This window comes from Temnothorax nylanderi, unplaced genomic scaffold (genome assembly GCF_030848795.1).
Source record: "Temnothorax nylanderi isolate EJ_2023f unplaced genomic scaffold, tnyl_v1.0 TNYL_tig0101_pilon, whole genome shotgun sequence".
NCBI classification, from domain to species: Eukaryota; Metazoa; Arthropoda; class Insecta; order Hymenoptera; family Formicidae; genus Temnothorax; species Temnothorax nylanderi.
Genome location: NW_027249163.1, coordinates 91025 through 116533, shown reverse-complemented (window position 1 = coordinate 116533; position 25509 = coordinate 91025). Strand labels below are relative to the sequence as shown.

Genomic DNA, 25509 nt, shown 5'->3' with positions numbered 1-25509 from the left:
CGTGCCGGTTATTCAAATTTTCATTCCGTAACGTGTAACTGGTACATTTTTGTTCTCGTAACGAGCACCAATCTTACAGCTACTTTAGTTAAGTTTCCCAATGTTTGCTTAACTCCTCAAATCCAGACGAGATCAGAAGATAAATCGGGCGACACGCGGACCAACGCGTGCCCCTCGAAACGCATTGCTATTCGCCGCGCGAAAATCGGAGAGGGACGTCCTCGCGAACGTCCTCGTCGGTCCCCCAGTCAACCGGACTCGCCCTGGAAATGTCACTCTCCGCGATCGTGCGACGTGCATGCGAGGGTTCTCTCCTTTCCGAGAGAATCGCGATCGTTGCCGTACGGCACGCGAGGTGTTACCCATGCGAGGAGTATCCCCCCATGTTGTTACCCGGGGCCGCCTCGGGACTCGGGACCACGAGGAAAGAAGGGGGACGAGAGGTCTCTTTAGAGCGGTGGGGCCCCCGCCGCCCGCCGTATGTGCGCCCGCGTTATTTTCTCGCCGAGATAAGATCGGCACCGCTAAAAATAGCGCTTGCACGAGGAGCAAGATCGTTCCCGAGGTACCACGAATTTACAACGATCCGCGCCGGTAGGATTTTATTGAGATTGACGCCTCTCCCGAAGAGGAGAGGAATGCGAAGCTTAACGGGGCACGGGGCCCCCGTCGTTGCCCTCCCACCGTTTCCTCCTCTTCCTCCTCCTGCTCCTCCTGCTCCTCCTGTATACAACGAGTTTCGTTTGCGTATATATGTATGCGGGCTGTTGACCGCTTTACATAACGAGGAAAGATACCGCAAGAGCTTTCACGAATGTATCGGCGCGGGCGCCGCGTAAATGTTCTCCGCGCCGACCGAGAACGGAAGGCGAGGTATTGTTTCTTCCTTTTTTTTTTCTCTCTATTGACGGAACGCGAGACGGTTCGAAGGAACGAATGCCGCGAAAAGAACCGCGACGCGCTCCAAGTTATCAGGAACGAGGTATAGCGCGAGGAGGTCCGCGGCGCGGCGCGGCGCGGCGCAGCCGGCGAAGGCCGTCGCAAGGCCGAGTGCCTCTCTTCATCGTTTCTTCGTCGGTCCCCCTGATGGTACTTCTACCGAAGCGAGGCCCGAAAACGCGTAACGAGAGCGCGGTAATTTAACAGGATCCCGCGGGCCGATCCTCGTTAAGCGCGAAGATCCAGGAAGTAACGTATTCTTATCGAAATATCGGCGAGGAGGGTCCAGATCGAGGGCGAAGAGGGGTCGAGATGATATCGAAATCGATGGGATCCTCCAAGTAGAATAACAAGTCACAATAAAGTTGATGGCAAAATGACAATTTCTACATCATTTTGCCATCATGTTGACTTCGTTTTATGACTTTCCGTTCTTTCCTCGGCTTCGGAGTTCCGTTCGAGGCGCGGGAGAAGGGTTGCCCCTTGGGGAACGTTATCTCGACGCGGAGAGCCCTCGTCGGAATCCACGCCGGTTTTCGCGTTTCCGGTTTGGCAAAGAAAAAAGAAAACGCGCGCAAACGTCGCGTTTTCCGTCGGCTTCGAAATTCTCCTGACTCCTCGCGCCGAGTTAAGTCGAGCGAGCGAGCGATCGCGCCTCGCGCCCGTGAACGTGGGCGCGCGCGGATTTTTCCATAAAACGAGTCCCTCCCCCTCCTCTCGGCGCGGATCGCGAAGATGTTGCTCAACCGCCGGCGTATCGGGATCAATGACACGCCCGCGAATTCTCTCCCCCATTGGAGGGATGCGTGGCGTCCTCCCGATCCTCCGCGTCCCGCGACCTGTGCCGTGCGTGAGGCTGCGCGGCGCGGCGGGCGGCTCCGGCGGCTCGTATGCAGAATTCCAAGCCGCCGCCGCCGCCGTCGCCTTTCTTGAGTTCGCGCGCGCACACAGCAGGACCTACTGGTTTCTATTTATACACCTCGAGCGCGCACGAGACCTTGCGAGCGGACGCGGCTCGCTCGCCGATGCGCCTCTCTCGCTCTCGCCGTGCTCGGCTCGAATTTGCCACATCGCGCTCGCGCATCGCGCCGCCGGCGCCGCCCATGGCGTGTTGACCGGTTGACCCTCCGCGAGCGCCGAGGATCCCAGCCGTTCGGCTATTCGCTATATTCGCTATATTTGCTAGATCGTAAAAACAAGCCGAAAATCCAATATTCTTCGAATATAAATTTAGATGAGCACGGAAAACTCTGTATTTATAAACATCGTGCGCGATAGGAAATATACGCAATTATAATGAATTATAATTAAATTGAACTTTAATGAGAGATCAAATGATAAATTACTGAGATTGCTCTAAAGAAATGTACATCAAATGCATGTCATGTAGTAAAATAGATCTCATTCGCGTGCCCGAATATAATATTATATAATACCATAAAACATACAATAAATTAATATAACATGATCTACCCGCGATTGATACAAGGTCGCATAAAGTTCTGCTGGTTATTATTTGCAATTTTCATAGTTAATCGTATGTTATAAATTCAATCTTCATTCGTTACTACATTTGAGCATAAATTGGGACGGCAAATAAACACGAAAATATATTTGATTGTTTAAAAATTGCGAGAGAATGGAAGGTTTTTTTAAAATTACCTTTTCACAGAGCTTCCGTATCTTCCTGCATATCGATCAATTTTTTTCATCGAATGTGAGTGTAAAGAGGCTGGACTGAATCAATCAATAATGCGCCGTCATCTATTTGCAACTCTGCATACTATCGCGCTCGAAAACTGCACGGTGACGCCATCTGTGAGCTGTCCCGCGAATCACTTGGCGACGTAGTGAACTCTGGTGAACTCGGCGGCGTACGGATGTCGCGTCGAGTCGTCGACGCCACTGACGAAATTGATCGGTGCGCGGTTTACAACGCGGTTCAATATTGCGCGAGAGTTTTGACTTTTCCTCGGAAGTCATGGAAGACACCGTGTCCTCTACGGTAACGGAGATGTTCAATTCGTTCCAGGACTCTCTGAACAACGAGCAGGAAGTGCGCGAGGTGCGTATCAACGTGTTCCTCGAGGAAGGGGCTTTCGTTAGGTTATGTTGTGTAGCAGATCGCCTCTTACCGCTGCATTTTCGCTATTCTCGTTTTAATTCCTTCTCGCGAAGGCATCGTGCGAAATCTAATAAGTTCGTTAATTTCATTAACTCGTCAATTTCACGTTCTCAACATCCGACCGATCTCGTCCGCGATTTCTGTTGCTTGAACATAATAACATTTATTCTGTGGGATGTCACTGTTGTCACCTTTTTCTGAAGGCTCGAATAAACGAATTCTTAAGGATATTACGAGAATCTTTAAAGGCAAAGAAAGCAGCATTGACATCCTTAAATTTAAAATATTCTCACTCAAAGACAAGTTGATTTATAGCACAGCGAAATATGTCTTCAAAGTTTTATAACATTTTTCTTTCTGTTACAGCAAATCCGTGTCATCGTGAAGAATATCGAGAAGAATTCCAGGGACATACTGATGACACTGCAAAATATTCACACAGTGGATCACACAATGGAGGAAAATATAAGTATGTTTTTAGTGCTAAATTTCATATTATTTATTTAATATATATCATATAATAACCTGTTATTGATAAATTACAGTTGTGTCAAAATATTGTTCAAAGGCGAGAGAAATATTTGGCGACATAAGGACACAATACGCGAGTCTGGCTGAAGTGGTACCGAGCAATCAGTATTATCGTTATCACGATCAATGGCGTTTCGTTACCCAAAGATTGTGCTTTCTAGTTGCTCTAGTGATATACTTCGAAATTAAACTCTTGGTCGACAAGAAGACTGTTGCAGAAATATTAGGAGGTATAAAAAATAACAAATGACTACATCTCTAATACTTGAATAATTACAGGCATTTAAATAACATTTGCCTTTACATTCTATAATTGTCTACAATAATTGAAGAATAATTTTTGTCATCTTTACAGTTAAAAATAACAGAGAGGATGGCTTCCATCTAGATCTGGAGGATTTCTTGCTGGGTCTGCTCCAGTTGTCTGCCGAACTGGTATGTATTCTTTGTGATTTTCTCACGTGATAGTCTCGTAAACGACGTGTTTTTTTTTTAGAGCCGTTTCGCCGTAAATAGCGTCACGAATGGTCATTACTATTGGCCGATGGAAATCGCGACATTCGTTAATGAACTGAACGCAGGCTTCCGGCTGTTAAACTTAAAGAATGATATATTGAGAAAACGGTTTGACGCTCTCAAGTACGACGTGAAAAAGATCGAAGAGGTAGTGTACGACTTGTGCATCCGCGGCTTGATACCGTCTCCTCGGCCTATTGAAGAAACGCCTACTGAAGAGACACCTACCGAATAGATTTCTATAAATTTCCACAATATTTTACATTAATACCTACAACGTCGTGCGAAGCGAGATATATGGTGTTCATATACATGTAATAAAAACATGTTCTTTATTTAGATTTTGATACTTTAGGTTATTAATAGTCGATAAACTGCTAATATAATCAAATTATTTCAAATTATCAAGATAGTTAATTTTTTTTTATTTAAATAAAACTTAAAGTGTTTTACTTGATTATAAGTAAATTATGTAATTTATTTTGTGAATTTTGTTTTATATTATAACAGAAATAACTATATTTGATATATAGTTTTAATTTATCTAATTTAAAGAACTATAAAAAAATAATAGGCGTTATACTATTTTGCAATATTTTAAAAATTATGTAGGTGTAAGATTGTTCTATGTGACTTAAATTCTAGTATCAGGAACAATTATACAGCTCAAGATACCCAAAATATGTTCTTTATTTTTATCTGTATGTATATTTTCATTAATAATAAATATTTATTGTGTGTACACGTCTTGTTAGCTCAACACCGTACAAAACCTTTGTGACTAAAACCCTTAAACTAGTAACCTTTATTAAAGTCAAATACATTTATCATACTCTCTCCGTTTATGTATTTAGCGTAATTTGTAGCGAATAGCTTTGCAACATCTTGTGAAGTTGTCACGGCCGAATTATGCGGCGAGATGGTTACCTAAATAGGCACAGTGTTATTAATAAGTTCTAGATGAAAGCTTCTTTATATGATAATTAAAAAATGACGGTTACTTGTGGAAGGCTCCACAGCTTGCTCTCTTTTGGCAACGGCTCGTTTTCAAACACATCTAAAATAGCAGCTGAAATCCACTTCTGCTCGAGAGCGTTCACCAGGTCCGTTTCTTTAATAACGGAACTACGTCCCACGTTAATGAAAACTGCACTCTTGCCTCTGCAGTGTTCCAAGACGTTGCCATTTAAAAGTCCTACCGTGTCCTGAGTCGAGGGCATTATATTAATGACGTAGTCACAATTTTTCAGGATGTCTGGCAGGTCATCTACGGTTCTATGCTCGTCGAGGTACGGCAATTTCTCTTTCGGAACGGTACGTGTCATTCCCCAGATAGTCGCGCCAAATAGCTTCAGCCTTTCCGCCACTATGAAAATATTAAGAGATGAAGAGCTGGAACTTTTTATCGCCTGCTTGATATCAGATACAGGATCTAAGTTATTATTTGCGACTTACCCGACTTTCCTATCGTTCCTACCCCTAAGATACCTATTGTTAAATCACGTATAAGCCTGTGGTTCATCAATCTGCCTTCTTGTTTCCACACAGCGAGCCTTTGATTCTCGTACTGTTGCCTCTGATCGCGTTCATGATTGACAATCTGCGCTATCACATACTCGGACATGGCCAGACCGAATGATTCGTCGGAGAAACGAGTCAGGATGTAATCTCTTCGCGCGTCCCGCACATGTGGAATAAATTTGTCCAAGCCAGCCCACGTCGCCTGTATCCATTTGACCGACGTCAATTTATTTACGTAAGGTATTAATAAATCACAGTCGGCCACTAATATTTCCACCGCATTCAGCTTGGATAAGGTATCTGCTTGTCCTGTATTAAAAAAAAACATTTGTTAACAAGTGAACAATTTTAAAAATGCTACTAACAAGAAATATTTCATTAACAAGCTATACGACCGTTTTTTAAATTCAATCTTTTCGTGAATATCATATATTGCAAATTTTTCGCTAATTTTGTATTTCAAAGTTGCGAGAACCCTAAATATATAACGAGATACGAAAAACATTTAGGAAAATCATCCTTTCGCACGTCGCGGTTAATAAAAAATTCTGAACGCCGAATTCGGATCGCGCGCGCCGCAACATAAACGGGGTCGAACTTTCCCGCCCCGGCGCGGACGCTCCCTCGCGGCGACAGCGGGAGGCAGCGCGCCAGTGGCAGTGGGAATTCGACACGTGCTCGTCGCGAGGGGGTTATCGGTGGCACGCGGAACGATTTGACGAGCACGGGAATCGCGCCCTGGGTCCTGGGGCGCGGTTACGTCGCGACGCGCGCGTGCGGAGCACCGTTACCTGGCGACACGTCCGAAATGCGCAGATTCGGCAGCCGCGAGCGCAGGTGGTAAGATAACCTAGGATTCGCGGACAGAACCGCGACGGCCTTCATCATGTCGCACGCCCAAACTCATCGCCACTTGTCGCGTACTCGACCGTCGCGATTTCCGCGACGGGCGGCTACGTGAATCAAGCGCGCGACATTCACGCCGTTTAATTTCCGCCTTCTTCCCTTTTTTTTTTTTCGATCGTCCACGGCGGCCGTAATCTCCGTCGCGGCAACACGTGACGATGTGTCGTCGCGTAGCGCGTTCGGCGCCGTTCGACGACGAAACGCTACGCGCGTCGACGGTTTCGAGTTTCGAGCGCTTCGTCGATGAACAGATCCGCTCATTTTAGTACGAGGTATTTCGCACTCGCCGCTTCTCGCGAGTCTCTCACATTTCTTTCCTCAAAGCCCAAAACGAGCGTACTTTATTTTAATTCGAATGCGGAACACCGAAATGGACGGATCTCGCGACGCGCAGTACTTCCCGTTTCGGTCGTTTCGGATTTGCCGCCGCTCGACGGCGGACGCGGCCCACAACCCACAACCAATTTCAAGCGCCCGCGTCGGCGACGCATGCGCAGGAGTCGCGGGAACGTATCTCGTTTCTATTTTTTTTTCTTTGTAACAATAAAAAAATTCCCCTCATTGTACCTATCTCATTGTACTTATTACCCAATGTAATAAGAAAGAAAATAAAATTCATAACCGCGACAAAGGGCGCGGATAAGACAATTAATTTTATTTTATTTTTTTTACGAAGATTCTGCGCGCTACAATTTATATTTGTAAACTTTTGTTTCAGGATCAGGTGCTCGACGCTGCACGTGCGTGAATTGACATAAAAAAGCACACGGATAAAACACGAAGACACGAGTGTACATACGAACTGAATTAAGTGATACAACGTGCGTCACGGACGAAAAAGTTTTTTTGAGCGTCTCGCATTCACTTTCCGGGGCGACCAGGGGCGACGCTCGTGCGAGTTGGCGTGAGTTGGTGCGGGACGCGCGGGTGTGTGTACTCGGCATAGGGCGGGAAGCTCGGCGACCAATAGCGGCCAATAGGCGTGCGCGGGCCGCGTCACAACGGCGGACGACGCGGCGATTGCCGCGCTGCCCGCGTCGGCCCGCGGTACTGCACGGCGGCGGCCGAACGTGTTAAATGGCTGTGCGTCGGCCATGATGGCTTTGAGCAGGGACCGTGTCACGCAAACATGTTTTCAAAGTGATATATCTCGTTTGGTGACTGAGTGACCGTGTTCCAGCGCGATGGCCGGGGAACGATGAGGCCCTGAGCGCTCTCTGTGCCGGGTAATTCGGCCCCAGGGCCCCCAGCCAGGCCTCAATAGCCAGGTCCACGGCGTTCCGCGAGCCCGAGGCCCCCCCAGCCGACCCGACTGGCCTCTTACGGTGCGGCCAGCCATCCTTGGTTGTCAACACGCGCGAGCCAGCCGCCCTCAGGATGAGCAAGCTGTCGTTCAGGGCGCGCGCCCTGGACGCCTCCAAGCCCATGCCGATCTACATGGCCGAGGAGCTGCCGGATCTGCCAGATTACTCGGCCATTAACCGCGCGGTGCCCCAAATGCCCAGCGGCATGGAAAAGGAGGAGGAATGCGTAAGTCGGAACGTCCAGCATCTCGTTCCAGCATGTTTTCCCCGTCCGCCATCTTACCCACGGCGGAAAATTTCGTAAACAACCGGCAGATGGCGGCCCGCCCGTCGTCGTGCACCCTGGAAAATTATTCATTTTCCAACTTTAACGCAATTACCAGCCCGCCCGCGATTCCCGACCGTCCTCCCCGCGCCCTCCCGCTCCCGGCACTATACCCCGCGACGGATGTCAACGCCTGGGCTCGCCGTTAATCGCGAGCCCACGCGCCGCCCTACGTCTCACCACTTGCCTCCCGTGTCCAAATGTCAAGCGTTTCTCTTCCTGACACGCTTCGACAATGCCCCCGCGACCCGCGATGCCTTCCACCTGCAAGAGTCTGTAACTTGGAAACGACGGTACTCCAGTATTTCTTTCTACAGGGAAACTACAAAACGGATGCGCTATTATTTCCATTTGTTGACTCCGTTGCATGCGTCACGCTAAACGCTGTTTACAAATTGGAAGCACATTCGCAGTGCTTCGCGTAGCACCATGTAGCACTGAAACAATCGAGACCCCCTTAATCTCCGAACCCTTCGTTACATCCTAATACAATTTATCGATTTATCGATTAAATTAATATCATTTTTTTTTAAGTAATATATAATTTGATAGAATGTGTCATTAAATTAGAGATAGGATTAAGTCAACATTGATTGCTATAGCGATCAGCCTACTCACTCTACTTTAACACGTACATAATTTGGCAATGTTTATATATAATTATGCCACTCGGGAGAAATGTGTCAAACTAAATCGTTTAGAATGCATTTTATCTAATAAAATTACATTGTTGAAGAGATTTAAACTCGTTATTGAACGTATCGAGCACATTTTTGTAAATACATTGTATTCTGAGTCATATGTGTAATAATGATGATTGTAGTACGATATTAATTAAATAATTCTTTGTTACGCAGGAACATCATCTTCAAAGAGCGATATGCACGGGTCTAATCATTCCTACTCCTGAAGTAACCGATCTGGCAGATGCGGAAGCTTATAACAAGATATATCCCGCTGATTATAAGCTGCCTCGCCAATTAATACACATGCAACGTAAGGGAACGTTAAAGCGTCATTTTTATTACGTTCTTTTTTATTCATATTGTTCCTCGGGACAAATAATTAATGGATTTGCCTTTTCTCTGCAGCCTTTGCTATGGAACCAGACATACCTGACTACGATATGGATTCGGAAGACGAAAAATGGGTTGCGCTGCAAAGCCGTAAGATGGAATTGACTCCTCTTCAATTTGAGGAAATGATGGATCGTCTGGAGAAGAGTTCAGGACAAACTGTAGTTACCCTCAACGAAGCCAAGGCACTTTTGAAAGAGGACGACGATTTGATTATCGCGGTGTTCGACTATTGGCTCAACAAGCGTCTCAAAACTGTAAGCATCATATTTTTACATTGTGTTTTTGAGGTTATGTCGCTCTACTTGATTCATAACACTTAAATTATTCATTAAGGATATAAGAACGCATACAAATTTTATCCTGCGAGTTTCCTCCTTTCTTTTCTTCATAAATCTAATGGAGTTTCCAGTGTTTCTGAATCAATTTCTTAAATGCGATATTAATAATACTATCTATTTTCCACAGCAACATCCCCTATTATTAACGGTTAAAACGGAGAATCGATTCGGCTCGGCTGCGAACAATCCATATCTGGCGTTCAGACGACGCACGGAGAAAATGCAAACACGAAAGAATCGCAAGAACGACGAAACCAGCTACGAGAAAATGTTGAAGCTTCGTAGAGATCTTAGTAGAGCGGTCACGCTTCTGGAGATGGTGAAACGCCGAGAAAAGACGAAACGGGAACATCTGCATCTCACGATCGAGATTTATGAGAAACGGTTTGTATAAAGTCGATGACGATACCATTATATGCGTTACATGTATTTATTAAATAGGAATTTTACACCCAATTTCACACAGGTATCAAGCGCAAGACTTCAGTGGACAAATATTGGCGGAAGTGTCGGCGTTAAAGGCACCGAGACCAGCGTTTGCTCCACTCTTTACCAACCAGTTTGGCGTTCATCAAAATTGGACGAACAAAGTTTGTAAAGTATGTGTCGATTAAGGAGAACGTTTATTCGTGATATTCTTTGAAACTTTATTTGTCTTTAAATTTTTCAACAGAATGGGTATCGTCTTCCATTTGCTACGTAATTAACGTTGCTTCTCTCTTAATTTAGGACGAAGTAGTGCCCAGGAAAGAAAAGAGACAGTACAAAAAGCGGAAACATAAAACGGATAGCAGGGGAGGAAGTTTGGACGACATTGGTATTCGAAGCGGAACGGGTAGCGGCGGCCGAGGAAATCGCCCAGGAGTTCTCGGAAGTGGGCTGGACCCGCTCATCAGTTCGGATGAAGATAGCCCGCTTCCATCTCATTCGCACTCCCAGCCCTCGTTACCTTCCGACCGCGATGACGAAGACACTGCAGCAGACGAGGGTCAATTCGCCTTTCGTCGAAATAGGAATAGCTCTTATTTACCGGTAAGTCGCTCTACATTTTTTGAAAGTTAAATATTATGATTCATCGCAATATTTTATCTAAATTTATTTTTTGAACAAATAAATATGGTAAATGAGCGGTTAGTTAATTAATACGCGCTGTCTGTTTTAGAATTTTTATTTATTGGGTATATTTTGATTAAACTGTCGTTACTATTAATTGATCGTTACCAGATTGGGATCAATCTATATCAGTACTGTTGCGAAACGTTTTAAATCTAGAATTCTTTCCATAAGCGTTATTGCAACTGGACAGGTCATTAATATAGAAATAGTCTGACAGTTATTTCTTAAGATTTTAAATCTAATATTCTTCTCTTTGCAGCCTGTATCAGGCGGTTTTGGAAATTGGCCTTGGTGTGATAAAAGCGAAGGTGGTATTGCTGATAAAAAGTACAGGTTTGCGCTGACTAGCATTAACAAACCGGTACCAAGGTGTATTGGCTTCGCACGACGGAGAATTGGTCGTGGTGGCAGGTACGATGTCTACCGATGTGACAAATGTCGTGAGATAAAATAACATTTATTTGACTGTGTTTGTTTTATTGACAATTTGCAGAGTGATACTAGATCGTTGCACCGATATGGATGATATGTGGTCTACTTTAGATTTCACGATACATGATTCCAAACGCGAGACAGCGGATTCGAACGCGACTGCCACAGCAACGACCACCGTCAAAAAAGAGTGGTACACACTTTTAATATAATTATATCAAGCTAGGTTAGGTCATTTTATTATTTATGTTAGTAAATTATAAAATCTTGTTACTTATTTATTTTATTTACGAAAGAAAAATAATCTTTACATAGTTATATCACTTATATCACATTTCTTACATTTGTATTTCTGTCTGGCAGGTTACATTTTCGACCAAAGACTCCGCCTGTGTCGGTGCATAGTCCAAGCGAGGAAAGTAGCGACACGGACTTGGACGTAGAGTCAACAGTGTCTCGATCCAAGCTTCCATACCCGTTCCCACCCGAGGCGACGTCCATATGCATCGAGGTGGAGCCGGAACGCGCGGGTGACGAATCGCCATTTACGTCGGAGTTTAATATCGCGGATTACTTCGCAATGGACACTGTATCGGACTTCGAGCTTGCAGTGGCGGGTCTGAGTAGTACGGGTAGTGCGTCCGTCAGTGGTCTCTCAGATGGCAGCGTGAACGAATCACGGACAGACGGCGAACTGGGCAGTTCACATTTCGTGGTGACGCCGCTCACGAATAATCTGTTCGCGCCGCCTACCACGACACAGCAGACCCGGCTTACCTATTGCAGTGGTGGTTCTAGTGTTGTACATACTTCTTCGAGTTCTTCGTCGATTCCTCCGTCGTCCTCCGTCGTCGCATGTACGACCAATCAAGCCACCGTGGCATCGAGTACCGTATCCACGCAATGCACTGTCGGTGTCAGTGCCGCGGTCGACACGCAATCGAATCATCAGCCCAAGCAGCAACACAGACAATTGCCGAACAACAGTGCCGCTGCCTCCATTCTCTCGAAATCCTTGACTAGTCCGACAAATAATAGGAATGGTAGCGGCTGCGGCAGTGGTAGTAGTGCCGGTGGTAGTGCAAATGTTAGAGTGTTTAGTGCGAGTACCACGTGCAGCGGCAACGGTGGAGGCAGTGGTGGTGGTGGTAGTAGTAGTAGTAGCGGCGGCAACGGCAGTAACGTCACAAACTTTGGCAATAGTCACCAGAACGGCCCGCTGCCACACATAAACAACTCTAACAATCTGACGAACAGCACCCACGTCGTGAACAACCAACAGTCCACGTTAGTTCTACCGCAGAAGCATCCGCCGTCCAATCTGTTACCCGGCCTGATAACGCAAAGTAAATTGGCGAGCCTCGCGAGGCAGCAGCAGCAACAGACGCAAAATCAGGCGCCACAGGTCCCAACGTCCGGGGAAATTACGCTTAATAGTAATAGGTAATCCATTATCTTTTATAACTCTATAATTAGAATTTTTGTTAACGAATCTTCTTTCGTTCGAATGATACCAGGAACAGGAGCATCGTGACAAAGCATTCAATAACCGGGACGTGATGGCATGATCGTACACAAAGTTCTGCAACTTTAACATTGTCCTGATTTATCATTCGTTTGATTGTAGTGAAAGTTTGGATATGGAAGTGGATGGAGTGGACGGTTCGCCGTGCGACAGCAAGCAGCAGCAACAGCTTGTACGGGCGAACAAAACAAATTCACTGGCGATGGAAGTGACATGATGCCTGCTATCGGCACCCCTGTTGCCGCCAATACGTCACTGGGGGCTTCGCTAATTCTCTTACCTTGCCTATGATGTCTGCTTCGGGCGAGAGATCGGACGCGTACTGATGATGATATACTGCGCTACGTTGACGTGAAAGAGCGATACGGCTAGGTACAATTGCTCCTCCGATCAGTTGTTTTGTTATGGCGACGCTAATCAGCGATAGTGTGGATTCTAATGCAAGTACCAAGTTTCTTTTTCTTCTCTCCGTTGGGGGATCGTGCTCCGTATTCTTTAAATTATCTTTTTCCTTGCTCATTGAACGACCAATAACCACTTACCGTTAAATACGATCGATAGCCGTGTGAAAAATATTGCCATTGTTTCTGTAAATACAAGATTCTCCGAAACTAATCTATCCGATTGTCCGAAATTAGCACTAGCGTTTTTAATAACAGTGCTCGTTTTCCTCTTCGTCTCTAAAAATAGGGAATGATATGTAGTCCAGGACAAATTGGGTCTTGACTCGCGAATAAGCTTAACTGTAAAAAAAAAAAAGATTACGCGTATAATTAAGTTACTTGTCAAAGTATAGCGTGCAATACTTCTCCGTTGTTTTTAGTGACAATAGTCTGCAAGAGTCTCGTTCGTTCAATGCAAGGAAAATCTGGAATCCGAGATGCAAACTAATTATGTTTGTCTTGATATTGAAATCCCTCATTTATCAGTTCAGTACTTTGTTCAATTATATAATAATTGGGCGCACAATGCAGCAAGCTTTCTCAGACACAGCATTAATAATTAATTATTGAATCATTAAAAGTGCGGTGTCAGTGCCGCATAAATTATTAAGAGAAAAATTCTTTTAATTTTGCATATCTTGTAACATTTGTCATAAAAAAATGAACACTCGAGAATATAGAAGCTTTGCGTGGACGTGTATTCGATAATTAGAAATTGTCTCAGTTATCCTAAAATCAGATAATCGTTGTTTTGGAAAAAAAAATGATTTTGGATAATTTCCTCCGCAACCGTGTATGAAAAATAGATACAAAGCATTATATTAGCAATGACGGGGATTGTATAGTAATCTGCTTGTAAGTACAATAGTATGCTCGAATTACATCTCGTCGCTTTCCAGATAAGTAACAGTTACAGGAAAGGAAAGTAGATTAATTAATTTCTTACGAAAGTGTACGATTTTTCTCAATACTGTATATAGATTCGGTTCGCGAGTATTGTATGACTTTATATAGTGTAATGCTCCTTATATATATTATATATATATACATACATACATATAATACTACGTTAAAGGCTTCCAGGCTGTGAAATATCGAAGCTACTGTTATCAATTAATCTTTGATAGCATTAAGTCATTGTAATCGTAAAAGAATTTTTTTTCCCCTTCTTTCTCTCCAGTAATCGCCAAAATGTACATTTTGATACCTGCATATCCATCGCCGCGTATTATCCGACCGATATGCAATTATAATGTAATGTAACTTCATAATGTTGCGTTTGGAAAGCTTGTATCACGGGATTTGTGTTTGCGCGAAAGGATCATTTTTATACTGTGTTAGAATCTACAAAGCTCACCGGGGGCAACGTATAAGAATACTTGTGTCTTTCACATCAGTGACTGAAATTATTATTATCGATGTTAGGAAAATATTGAAATACTACGAGCAATGGCGTTTGGCAAAGTAGATATACAAGCGGTTAAATTTCATTGACTCTAAAGGCAGATTCATTTAAGCAACTGTACATGTGTTCTTCTATGCGCGAATTTATTTCGTGATTTCTTTTTTTTTATATATATATATATATCTCTTCCGTATAAACGAATTTAACGAGATAAGATCGAAGCAAGAAGCTATTACAATATTGCACCTCATATCACACTTTTATCTGTCCTCTCACAGACTCGGTATTCTACCGTAGATAAACGTAAACGTCGGAAAGCTGTTCGATACGTGTTCTTATTTGTAGAATAGAGTTCTTATGGCTCGCGGACACGAAACGTCGGAATTCAAGCCCGTGTGAATCTTGCCACGTGTTACGCCACATAATGTTACAGGCATATTGAGAGCATGCAAATAAAATTCGGGCGTGCCATTAAACCGCCGTTTGGACAGGTATCTCAACGTTATCCTCCGAGAAGGCAGCGTCAAATTATACACAAGTGACATTATACATTTGTTCCCTTCACCCGTGTACATGTAATTCGCCGCCAAGTTCGAGAGGTAGAGTCTGTTGATACAACTGAACAAATTATCTTGGCTGTATCTACAGTCGACTCGAGCAAAACATCTCGTACTCGTACATTTAATCGATGCAACCTTCCTTTAGGTAAAATGTGTATACTTTCGCCGACAAATATTCGAAAATTATCACGAAAAAAGAAGAACGTAGTATATCCTGGATTTTCTACATGTAATATGGGTGACATGTAATACGACTCTCTTCGTCTCTTAGTCTTTCTATAGGACACCACTTGCTCTTCTGCCTTCTTCATCAGATTACAAAAAAAGTGTTAAAATGTAAGAAGCATATAAAAGAAATGAGAGAGGAGAATATCTTTGCGATTTAACCGATTTGCCGATTGTATATTTTACTTTTATAAACACGGTGTTCTAAACGAGATGACCTTTCCAAATTAACGATAAATTTAATTGAGAGAGAAAGAGGTCAGAACGGTTCTTCGGTTGGAATGCCTTGCAGAGAACAGAATCACTTTTGTACCCTCTATAGTCACACTCGACTCATATTCTTCTTTGACATACCGATAGTTGTACTTTTCTTGTTAGAAACAGAATAACCGCGTACAAGAGTGGATTATAAATTTGAGATTACGCAGCAATTGATGCATATTTATTTGTTGCAAATCGAAACGCGCAGGCACTGATCATTGAGTATAATCGCCGGTATAAAACATGGAATTTCTGATTTATCTGTGAACGCCTGGTCTCAAAGGAATCTCTCGCGGTAGCGAGCCATAAAACGATTCGTCGCCAGCCGTAACGCGAGAACGGTGGGGGAGTAAGATTATGGTGCGAGTGATTACAAATCGTAAGGGAGACTTCTCGAAATCGTAATAAAATGAAACAAAAAAAAACCAGATATATTGTACATATAAAAATAATTACGCTTATTGTATCTCTTACTTTTAGGTAATTAACTGAATAACTGTAATTAAAAAAAAAAAGAAACGTTGTTGTGGTAGACGCACAGCGAAATGTGTATGAAAATTTATGAATTTCAAGACGATTTTAGAAAGGAGGAGTAATAAAGAAATTTTATCCTGGATAGAAACTTATTATTTTGTTAAGATCTTCACACTTTTTCGCCTGTATATTGTCAGGACGTGCTCTTTTCTTTTGTGAGATCCGTTTTTCTGACACGTGTTTGTACATACTCTTTAGATACTTGGTCGTTTCTCTCGTTTTTCTCAGACTCACTGTTGCGCGCGAAACCGAAATTTCTCCGTTCTCTCCATCTTGTTTGCTCTCGTACATTCGTAGCATCTAGCTTTTATAAACGTTATTTGCTTGCCGTAAAACACATACGTACACGTACTACACACACACACACATACGCGCGCGCGCGTACACATACAGAGACACCGTAATATACAGCGTATATACAGCTGCTATCGAGATTTCTAGCGACGCCTTGAAAAGAAAACGAAAAGAAGCGATAACTCTTCCGCCAAATGACTTTGAGAAGAACGAGCGACTTTATGTGAACGAAAAGAAGATACAAAGGGAAAACGAGGATTCGAGAATGTATTTGTAAAGAGAAGTAATCCGTTTATTTTAGTTGGAACGCTTTAAGAACAAGGTGTAGCGGATGTATATGGATTTTTATATAAAATTTATTAATGTTAAAGGTAATCCGATAGCCATTAAAGTTAAATAAAACGTCGAGAATCGAGATTTGAGGATCGCTCCAACCAAAGACTGAGTTTCGCTTTACATTTCTCTGGTTTGGCAAACACGAAATTCCACTGCGGCTAAGACCGATGGGTGTTCGTCTCGCGCTAGAACTGCGGTAGAACTCGCAGGAGAAAAACCTTCGTTTCGATCGGACTATACCGTTGAAAGACGCGCCGAGAAAATTTCATTGAAACTGAAAGAGAAGAGGAAGGGGAAGAAGAGGCGAGATAAAGAGATCGGTCGTATCTCGAACGGTGAGACTTCGTGTTTACCCAATTCGTTGCATTCGCGAGAAACAATAGTGTATCATGTAAGTAGAAGTTAAGACCGATCAATGCAAATATTCCGAGTTGACGAGATGAGACGAGGCGAAAAGATGCTAAGCCGCTTGTTTGCGCGTAAGAGACGAGATTGTCGGGGTGGAGAGGAGTGAGCTTAAAACCGGTCAGTTATAGCGGTATCTAAACAAGACGGCTCCACGACAACACTTTTTCTGCGTGTTAAACAGATTTACGATTTAATATCGACCGACGCGTCGAGGCACGATGTGTATCTACTTATATACGTGTATTTTATTCTGTGAATACGGTGTAGGGCTTCCGCGTCGCTGTGCGACACAGGAAGGTCCGATCGGAACGAAAAGATGAGAAGAAAAAAGTGAGAGAAAGACGGAGACGACGCTTCAGCCAAAGCTCCGATTCGAATGAAACTTTAGGCGCGAGTAATCTCTCTCTCTCTTGACGAGAACAATTGTACAGTCAGAGGACTCGCGGAGGGACTGAAAGGAGACGCAGGGAGCTCTATCGCGTACATACAGGATATTCTACGAGTCCAGCATCGTAGGAAAAAAAAAAGAATTAAACGGGTAAGACGAAAGCTTTTATGTAATACACCTGCTCAATATATATCCATCATCATCATTCTCAATATATAAAATTACACTTTACGCGATCGAGAAGCATATGGCTCATGTTCAGGACTAACGGCGTTACACCTATCGATAATACCCTATGATGCTGGACTTACAGGACATCCCGTAGAACGTTCGCTCCGGACGGCCCTTCGTCTTGTTCCTCGACACGACACGTCGTCTGATCCAAATCCATCGCCTGTTAACACCCCTCGACGCCGCGAAACATACATCTGATTTATCGAGACTTTATTCGCGGTGACACATAAATCATTTATATTAAATTATTATACTTATTATTACTTATGTTCCCGAATTTCATACGGTTTATTTTTCCAAGTTTTCAGTTGCAATCGGTTGATCGCGGAACGATCTCTCCTCGTGAGAACTTTCGTCCAAGCGCGAGATATAACATCTCGCGATCTTTATTATTGTTAGGACAGAGAACGGAGAGGTGTTACCTGGTGGATGAGTTGGCATTTCCCCCCGCAACTTATGTATAGAGACCTAAGTATTAATTATTCGTAATCATTGCGATTAAAACGCGGCACGCGCGAGGTAGCGGATATAACCAATTGAATGCGTGTGAGTGAGTGAGTGTGTGTATATATATATGTATATATTATAAGTCAATTTACGGGTTGCATTTTTTTGGCTATTAAATATATTCTAACTAGGGTGTAATTCCGAGGAGGCGGGAGAAGAAAGAGATCGACGAATGCTGGATGACTTGTACATATTCGTATACATATGTACGTATACACGTGACGCATCTCGTAAGCTCTGTACATGCAAACACGACATACATAAATATATATATATATATACATATATATATATATATATATATATATATATATAAATAAAGATAAAAATATATAAAATGAGAGAGAGCGAGAAAGAAAGAGAGAATGCGGCGCGTTAGGTCACAAACTCGCTGTATACAATACCTCTGAGTAACTCGGTGAGCCGAATGCAATTTAATAAGAGCCTGAAATTCGGTTGTATTCCGTTTCGTTTGCGTTCGCCACGCGGCAACGAGACGTTACTTTTAACAGGCGCGAGTCCCGTTTCCTTGTGTGCTTTTTAAACGGAGAAAAGAAGACAGAGCGTCGTTCTTACGTTTCAACCGTGAGAGAATTACACTTGGATACAAAATCCGAACAAAGTGGACCTGCCAAAATAAATTCCGATTACGCTGACTATCAATCTTTCTTTTCTATTTTTTTTTAAAGCTTACCTAGCTCTTCAGGATCTATGCTTTTATAATCTTTTTTTTTAATTCGGATGTTATGAATTTTTTCTGACGAAAATTTGTATTTTTTTCATATATTATATGTATGTTCTATCACATATATTTATATATATTGCTCTGCTAAGGAAATGCCGTGTCTGTTTTTTTTTTATATTTTACAATATATTGTAATTTTAGCTTCACAAAATGATTTCTAGAAGTAATGTTCAGAAAAAGTTTGATTGATAAAATAAACATAGATTGTAGTTCTATTGAAGACTTTTGAGCCGTTTTTTTTTTCTGTTTGCTGATTTGTAAATATTACACTCTTCCTTAGCAGGACAGTATTATATATACACATACGTGATAGACTATATTCTCTGTTAAGGGATAACAGGATTTCTTGAAACGTGCGTTTTTACATAAAATTGACATTTTATCTTTGCTATATTAATAAACTTGTATCGATAAATGTATAAACTTTATGTATTGGGCGGCGTAAATTATCGTATTGAATTGCAATTGCATTAAGTGTTCATTCGATCGCTAAGTTTCTATAAATTGGCATTTTGTCCTTTTCATTTATTATGAACTTTGTTACATCCACAGTCGTATGTATGGTTTACATCTATAAAAACGATGTGAATCGCGCCGATATATATACATATATCGAATTTTGTAAATTTATTTCATATATCGAATTATCGCGCCGAATTATCATTACATTGCGACGTTAATAAGTTAAAAAAAAATCTACTCGATCGCCGAGTCTCTCTTCGCGGGTTACGTTCGCGTTTTGTTACGCTCGCTTCCCGCCACGCGAGACCGGCGCATCTGCGCTGCGCGGAAGGGCGAGCCTAACCTAACCTAACTTGTCCGACGTTGCGCGGCGGCATGACGCACAATCACCCGCTCGCCGAGTTTGATTTTTATACAGTGGTTTTCGACGTCCGAGACGCGTCTCGCGGATTTACAATCCCTTTAGTCTTTCCTCCGGCGTACGTGCGCGACTTCTGGATCTTTATCTTTAAGGTAAGGCGCGTGGATCGACGGGACTCACCGTTTCGCTAGGCTTCAACACGGTTCCCGCCCGAGCCCCCGACGTCCTTCGCGAGTAGCTTTAACTTAAAAATATACGGGAAGAGCTGCGAGAATTAAAAGAGCATTAAAACGCCGTCGATACTTAGGTTCTCGACCGCGGCACGATCCACGATTCCGGATCCGTATGGCTTTCGAACAAGCGAACACTTGTAACCGCCGGTGATTTGTATGGACTGTGTAGTGTGTAAATAATGTAATTTCCTTGGTCGATCCGCTATGGTTTAAATTAAGTACCACTTAAGGATAGGATAATGTACGAACGAAATAAAAAAAGGATTGAGAGCAAACGATTGACGCAGATTGATCCTCCGTTCGTTCCTCCAGGTGTCCGGGAATGCGCTTGCATTCGAGTCCGTGCCGAGTCTCCTTTGCAGTTTATTTTTCATTGATGCATGACGATATAAGTAAATTGTCACGAGTGACATGAGATGGTTTGACATTAACCTGAACCTGAAGCTGAACATTTTTCCAACACGATGGCACAAACCAGGATAGATCAGTTCTATAAAGTTACGAGTAGCAGCAAGAAACCTGAAAGTGTAAATGTCAAAAGGTCATCTACTGTCAGAAGCCCAGTGATTGGTAAGATGGTAAGTCATAACTGTCATTCAGTGTCTAAGTCTAATGAGTATAGTAACAATTAGTCTATTAACAATGTAACGAATTTTACTTCTTGTTGTACAGAAAAGAAGACAAGTATCAAATAAATCGAGAACTTCTTCTGCACGTAAGAAGAACGACAAACACAATTCATGCAAAACGAGTGAAAAACAAAAGCAAGATAATGTCTCGTCAGCCAGCGAGACACCCCGTTCATCCAAAGCTGATACGTATAACAGTCCAACGAAAGTTACAGAAAATAGAATGGTAACGTCACCAACTGTTAAACACGCTTCTCCCATCAGTAGTCAACAACGTACTCCTACGTCGCACAGTGGCGCAAAGTTCACGCCGAAGACATCGTCTCCGATAAAAGACGCGCTAGACAGGTCACCAGGACGCACAAAGACGGCGCGAAGGAAATTGTTCAAAGACAAAACCGTGGAATCGATATCTGTAATGATAAATAATCTAAATTTGGCCAAGGAAGGAGCCATCGCTAACAATGACATTGATCTGGAGAAAGCTTACTCGAACGGGAGATTTAACTACCAGTACAATCCCATAGACACTACAGTTTCGACGAGATACGAGATTAACGATGTGGTCGTACCTACGGATATGTATTCGCTGCATTTCTTCCAAGTCATTGTTACCGTATTCTCCAATCCAATCAATTGCGGATATTTCAATCAGGACGAGCTGGATTTGATATTCTCGCTGATCACCCTTCAAAAACCTGCGCAAGCATTATTCATACGTATGCTGAAGAGGAAGCACGCGTGGCACAGGATAAGCAACATTAAGTACGATGACATATCCAACGACTTGAAGCCGATCTTCGACGAGCTTGTATCGCGATCTATTTTTAAAAGTAACATGGAAGAGGAAGACCTGTCAGTTTTACTAAACTTGCTGCAAGTCGACGAAATTCGCAAGATTTGTCAGGAATCGAAGATCAACGTTAGTGGAAAAAAGGAGAATATAATACAATCAATTTTGAAATTCTGCCGCAAAACGAAATCATTGTTTCCTGGAATGGCGACTCCCGCCTCTAAATTACGCGCATTGGTCAATAGACGCTTGGGGGATTGCATATTATTGAACACCAGAGTGAAAGAAGTGGTTGATAGAATAATTATGCTGCTGATACCTAGTCAAGACCCCACCGAGACGTTAGTGGATTTATTCCTAATGTTATTAAGAATTGAGACAGATAAGATAAAGTTTCCAGAAATAACCATAAGTGAATTTCCTATCTTCGCCAGTAAGGGACATCTGTTACAGTGCGTGGCTTTATTTTATGACTCATATTATTTATCATTCTTTTGTCTTATTTTAATTTGAAACTTATCCATAATTCACAGTTACATTGAGGCGAAAAGTACGCTAACTAATGTATTAAGTGCTATCGAGGAAAAGCAATGGGAGACTGTACGGAAGCTTGGAACTTTAGCCGCGTTCGAACGTTTGCCGCTCTTCATCAAAATGGAGTCGGAAAGGTAAGGAAAACGTAATTCACAGAATATATTTCTCTAAGACAAAATGATCATTATAAAGCAAATTTGTTTGATATTATGTCCATTTTCAGTCTTCAACATTCTAGTTTACCTCATTACATCAGGCACTTTATGCCGGGTTACATGTGGCTCAAAGTCTTAAGCAAAAGCATCGATGCATTTAAAAAGACCAAGGAAACGATGCCACAGGCGATAGAATTTCTGCGAATGCTAATAAATCAGGATTGTCACATGAAACATAGAAAAGGTCAATGGTACAGTGAGTTGATCAAGATAGAAATGTTTCACAGGAAGAATCTTGAAGATAGTGTCGCATTACTATCGGACGCGATGACGTATGAGAGCCTGACAGAAGTTGATAGATTAGACCTGTCGGACAGAGCAGAGAAGATTGGTAAGAGAAAATCTGGTATCAGCGAACATGCAAAAGCCTTCGTTAAACGTATGTTGGACAACGGATTTAGGACGCAGCTTACATCTCCAAATTCCACTACAATAAAAGGAACGTTATGCGGGTAAGATACATATAAATTAAATCAAAGCCATTTAAATAAATTTAAGATACATCTGTATATCATATCTTTCCAGTAACGCTTCACAGAGGAAGAGCCTTTGGTGTATCAGCAACAGCGGAGACCAACAAACATACGGCTCGGTTGAAAGTCTGGCGTTATATTACTACAAATCCGAGGGATATGTCAAGGGCATGCATTGCGAGGGTGCTTTTCCAATCACTCTATTCGCTACATTATTTTGGGACGAGATTTATGACATGAAAATTCCCGGCGCTTGGGTGTCGTTGTATCAGGACGCGCCGTTGGATCTGTATTCGTCAGAATTTTATAAGAATAGAAAGGAACAAATTGACACGAAGCTTCAAATGGTTCGAAAGTACGATTCGGAAAAGTTGAGCAAACATTTGAAGCGTGAATTCGAGTTACATTGCGAATACAAGTCTATTGCTCAGGGCAACATTTTTAACGACAGTAGCAGCCTCCAAGTAAGTAACCGACAAAGTTTATAAAATAAGATGTGTCATAAATATATCACGTTTGTTTTCAGGAAGTAGCATTCTGCTTAGGAGTGAAGGGTGTTGTTGGAATCTGCGAACGACTCATTTATAATTTCCCACTCTGGAAAGCTGGCTTTCCAGATATATTTGTGTGGAACGCACATACAAAACAGGCAAGTCAATCTTTTCTATGTACAATTTTAAGAGTTTATATAAAACAGATCTTAGAAGAATGCCTTATATTCTACCAAACGTAAGTTCCAACGAACTGTAACCTAATGTGTGTTATTTTTTCAGTACAAAATTGTAGAAGTGAAGGGTCCGGGTGATTCGCTGTCAACCAAACAAAAATTATGGTTGGATTATTTGAATCAGCTTGGACTCAATACAGAAGTGTGCTATTGTGAGGTAATCATTTTTTTTGTGCTATAAAGGAGCTCAATTATTATTTTATTATATATTCCAACCCTTTTAAGGCGCCAATGCTTCTGTCACAGTGATAGAAGAAGGACCTTGGAAGTGGTATCTGTAAAATAATTCGCTTTTTAAAAAGTGTTATCCTACAAGAATTATTGGCTTATTATCTAATCAATACAAATGTGACATGTTCCTTTTTTTTTTTGTTACAGTCAGACGCGAACTCTAAAGGACGTAAGCGAAAGCATGAAGAAACAGAGCAACTGTGATACATATAACCAACAAATAATTATAGAGATACACTGCATGCGTGTATAAAAAAAATAAAAATTATATTTTATATTGTCATGATATATTGTGATACCTATATTTATATATCTGTAGAGCTTTTTATCTTAAAGTTATAAAAACTTGAGCTATTTCAGCGAATACTTTTACATAATATTCGAGAGATTTTTTTATTGACAAGAGATTTTATACTTACTGCACTCGTCTCGTGGCTGGCGTATTTTCTATATTGAATTCGGCGACCGGTACATTACGTTGCGCTACTTGTGGCGCAAACATAGCGGCTGGATACACGATCGCCGAAGTTCCAATAACCAGACAAGCGTCGCACGTTTCCACAATGTCAACTGCAGTTTAAAAGAATTGACGATTGAGATAAATAGATTTTAGTTTTCTTATGTTATATTCTTATTTCCTTACGTTACTTGGTACCTTACGCAGTACCAAGTTTTTAATCAAAGGCTATCCGTTTGATTTCTCTCTGAATCGCTTTTTCATATTTTATACAAGCAGAATGTACAGTTATATTTATTAAATGAGGTTACGCACAGGCCTTCTCCAATACGTTCGCGTCTAACTGTTCCCCAAACCATATGATATCGGGTCGCAGCAACGCGCCGCAATTTTTGACCTCGCAACGTGGCAATTCTTCTGTTGGGATATCAGAGGACATAATGCTCGGGTCAGGAGATCTGCTCAGACATGTTATCATCAGATCTACGAGAAGCACCCCATGCACAGACAGTCCCGTCTCGCATTTCACTATCTGCGACTACGTTACAGGATTCATGCATACCCTTTTCCTGCCAGCGCTGGGCAGATTGGAATGTTCTCGTTAACGGCAACATTGCCGCACTTGGTGCAGCGTGTTCTGTAAAGCGAACCGTGCAGCTCCAACACATCTGTCGCCCCGGCTTTTTGATGCAGACCGTCTATGTTTTGCGTGACGATCGACACCCTTTTACCCTCCGCTGTTTTGCGCTTCTGGAAGTCCGCCACAGCCTCGTGCGCCTAAGGATAATGAAATTGTATTTTGCTATTGCTTCTAAAGCTCATCAAGTGCGAAGGAAACTTTGTAATGCTAATTTTTGTCTCTTTGATGTCATTTTTAGTTTTTAGAATTACCTTGTTCGGTTTGACCTTGCTCACGAGCTGCCTGCGGTACTCATAGAACTCCCAGACCAGCGAGGGGTTCGCCGCGAAGGCCTCCGGCGTCGCGAGGCTCTGCGCCTGGTATTTGCGCCAAAACCCGCCGGCGCCGCGGAAGGTCGGCACGCCGGACTCCGCGGAGATCCCGCTGCCGGTTAGAATCAGGATGTGGCTGGCGCCCGCGAGGGCCTCGCGGAAGGACTTCATTACGTTGTACATCAACGCTGATCAACACGCTGCCCCGTACGAAAGTGACTCGCAATTAAGAGAACGATTTAATTAATAATTTTCGCAAGTAATCCCGAGCGATCACGTGCTCGCGGCGATCAGCTGGCGAACAGCTGATCCGCGATGACAAGTGACAAGTTCTCCGTTTGTCGCAGCTACGCTACATCACACTTCACGCACTTAAAATGAAAGAGATGTATACTTTGACGTCGGAGAGAAGAAGAGAAAAGACGAGACGTTCTAAACATTCAACT

At 42.7% G+C, this 25509-nt stretch overlaps 5 protein-coding genes across 5 annotated transcripts; 3 read left to right on the top strand and 2 right to left on the bottom strand.

Moving 5' to 3' along the window:
* Nucleotides 1–2820: 2820 nt before the first annotated feature.
* Nucleotides 2821–4853, top strand: Trsn (translin). Its single transcript, XM_071711779.1, has 5 exons — nucleotides 2821–3004; nucleotides 3431–3533; nucleotides 3610–3825; nucleotides 3951–4030; nucleotides 4092–4853. The coding sequence occupies exons 1-5, from the start codon at nucleotides 2921–2923 to the stop codon at nucleotides 4344–4346; spliced, it is 738 nt and encodes a 245-aa protein (XP_071567880.1). The 5' UTR covers nucleotides 2821–2920; the 3' UTR covers nucleotides 4347–4853.
* LOC139775621 (glyoxylate/hydroxypyruvate reductase A) lies at nucleotides 4784–6763 on the bottom strand. The gene is made up of 4 exons (XM_071711745.1): nucleotides 6424–6763; nucleotides 5567–5941; nucleotides 5113–5477; nucleotides 4784–5038 (listed from the first exon to the last, which is right to left on the bottom strand). Exons 1-4 carry the CDS (start codon nucleotides 6518–6520, stop codon nucleotides 4907–4909), a joined length of 969 nt encoding a protein of 322 aa, XP_071567846.1. The 5' UTR covers nucleotides 6521–6763; the 3' UTR covers nucleotides 4784–4906.
* Nucleotides 6314–20328, top strand: E(pc) (Enhancer of Polycomb). Its single transcript, XM_071711727.1, has 11 exons — nucleotides 6314–6472; nucleotides 7257–8068; nucleotides 9025–9163; nucleotides 9259–9500; nucleotides 9712–9968; nucleotides 10051–10183; nucleotides 10314–10616; nucleotides 10960–11111; nucleotides 11194–11325; nucleotides 11496–12575; nucleotides 12760–20328. Exons 2-11 carry the CDS (start codon nucleotides 7916–7918, stop codon nucleotides 12872–12874), a joined length of 2706 nt encoding a protein of 901 aa, XP_071567828.1. The 5' UTR covers nucleotides 6314–6472; nucleotides 7257–7915; the 3' UTR covers nucleotides 12875–20328.
* Nucleotides 19833–23943, top strand: LOC139775612 (fanconi-associated nuclease 1). Its single transcript, XM_071711730.1, has 9 exons — nucleotides 19833–19972; nucleotides 20366–20631; nucleotides 20726–21927; nucleotides 22009–22143; nucleotides 22233–22676; nucleotides 22750–23161; nucleotides 23224–23346; nucleotides 23471–23581; nucleotides 23803–23943. The coding sequence occupies exons 2-9, from the start codon at nucleotides 20518–20520 to the stop codon at nucleotides 23857–23859; spliced, it is 2598 nt and encodes an 865-aa protein (XP_071567831.1). The 5' UTR covers nucleotides 19833–19972; nucleotides 20366–20517; the 3' UTR covers nucleotides 23860–23943.
* LOC139775624 (NAD-dependent protein deacylase sirtuin-5, mitochondrial) lies at nucleotides 23279–25387 on the bottom strand. Its single transcript, XM_071711775.1, has 5 exons — nucleotides 25004–25387; nucleotides 24675–24889; nucleotides 24428–24570; nucleotides 24075–24225; nucleotides 23279–23699 (listed from the first exon to the last, which is right to left on the bottom strand). Exons 1-5 carry the CDS (start codon nucleotides 25244–25246, stop codon nucleotides 23645–23647), a joined length of 807 nt encoding a protein of 268 aa, XP_071567876.1. The 5' UTR covers nucleotides 25247–25387; the 3' UTR covers nucleotides 23279–23644.
* Nucleotides 25388–25509: the final 122 nt, after the last annotated feature.

What these genes read in the sequence shown, in the direction of transcription:
- Trsn (XM_071711779.1), top strand. Translation starts at nt 2,921, where the DNA reads ATGGAAGACACCGTGTCCTCTACGGTAACGGAGATGTTCAATTCGTTC. An exon ending in CACAATGGAGGAAAATATAA is followed by an intron (nt 3,534 to 3,609) that starts GTATGTTTTTAG and finishes GATAAATTACAG; the next exon opens with TTGTGTCAAAATATTGTTCA. An exon ending in TGTTGCAGAAATATTAGGAG is followed by an intron (nt 3,826 to 3,950) that starts GTATAAAAAATA and finishes TCATCTTTACAG; the next exon opens with TTAAAAATAACAGAGAGGAT.
- LOC139775621 (XM_071711745.1), bottom strand. Translation starts at nt 6,520, where the DNA reads ATGATGAAGGCCGTCGCGGTTCTGTCCGCGAATCCTAGGTTATCTTAC. An exon ending in CATTTCGGACGTGTCGCCAG is followed by an intron (nt 5,942 to 6,423) that starts GTAACGGTGCTC and finishes TTTTTAATACAG; the next exon opens with GACAAGCAGATACCTTATCC. An exon ending in AGGAACGATAGGAAAGTCGG is followed by an intron (nt 5,478 to 5,566) that starts GTAAGTCGCAAA and finishes ATATTTTCATAG; the next exon opens with TGGCGGAAAGGCTGAAGCTA.
- LOC139775612 (XM_071711730.1), top strand. Translation starts at nt 20,518, where the DNA reads ATGGCACAAACCAGGATAGATCAGTTCTATAAAGTTACGAGTAGCAGC. An exon ending in GCCCAGTGATTGGTAAGATG is followed by an intron (nt 20,632 to 20,725) that starts GTAAGTCATAAC and finishes CTTGTTGTACAG; the next exon opens with AAAAGAAGACAAGTATCAAA. An exon ending in ACGACAGTAGCAGCCTCCAA is followed by an intron (nt 23,162 to 23,223) that starts GTAAGTAACCGA and finishes GTTTGTTTTCAG; the next exon opens with GAAGTAGCATTCTGCTTAGG.
- LOC139775624 (XM_071711775.1), bottom strand. Translation starts at nt 25,246, where the DNA reads ATGTACAACGTAATGAAGTCCTTCCGCGAGGCCCTCGCGGGCGCCAGC. An exon ending in GCAAGGTCAAACCGAACAAG is followed by an intron (nt 24,890 to 25,003) that starts GTAATTCTAAAA and finishes CATTATCCTTAG; the next exon opens with GCGCACGAGGCTGTGGCGGA. An exon ending in GAACGTATTGGAGAAGGCCT is followed by an intron (nt 24,226 to 24,427) that starts GTGCGTAACCTC and finishes TTTAAACTGCAG; the next exon opens with TTGACATTGTGGAAACGTGC.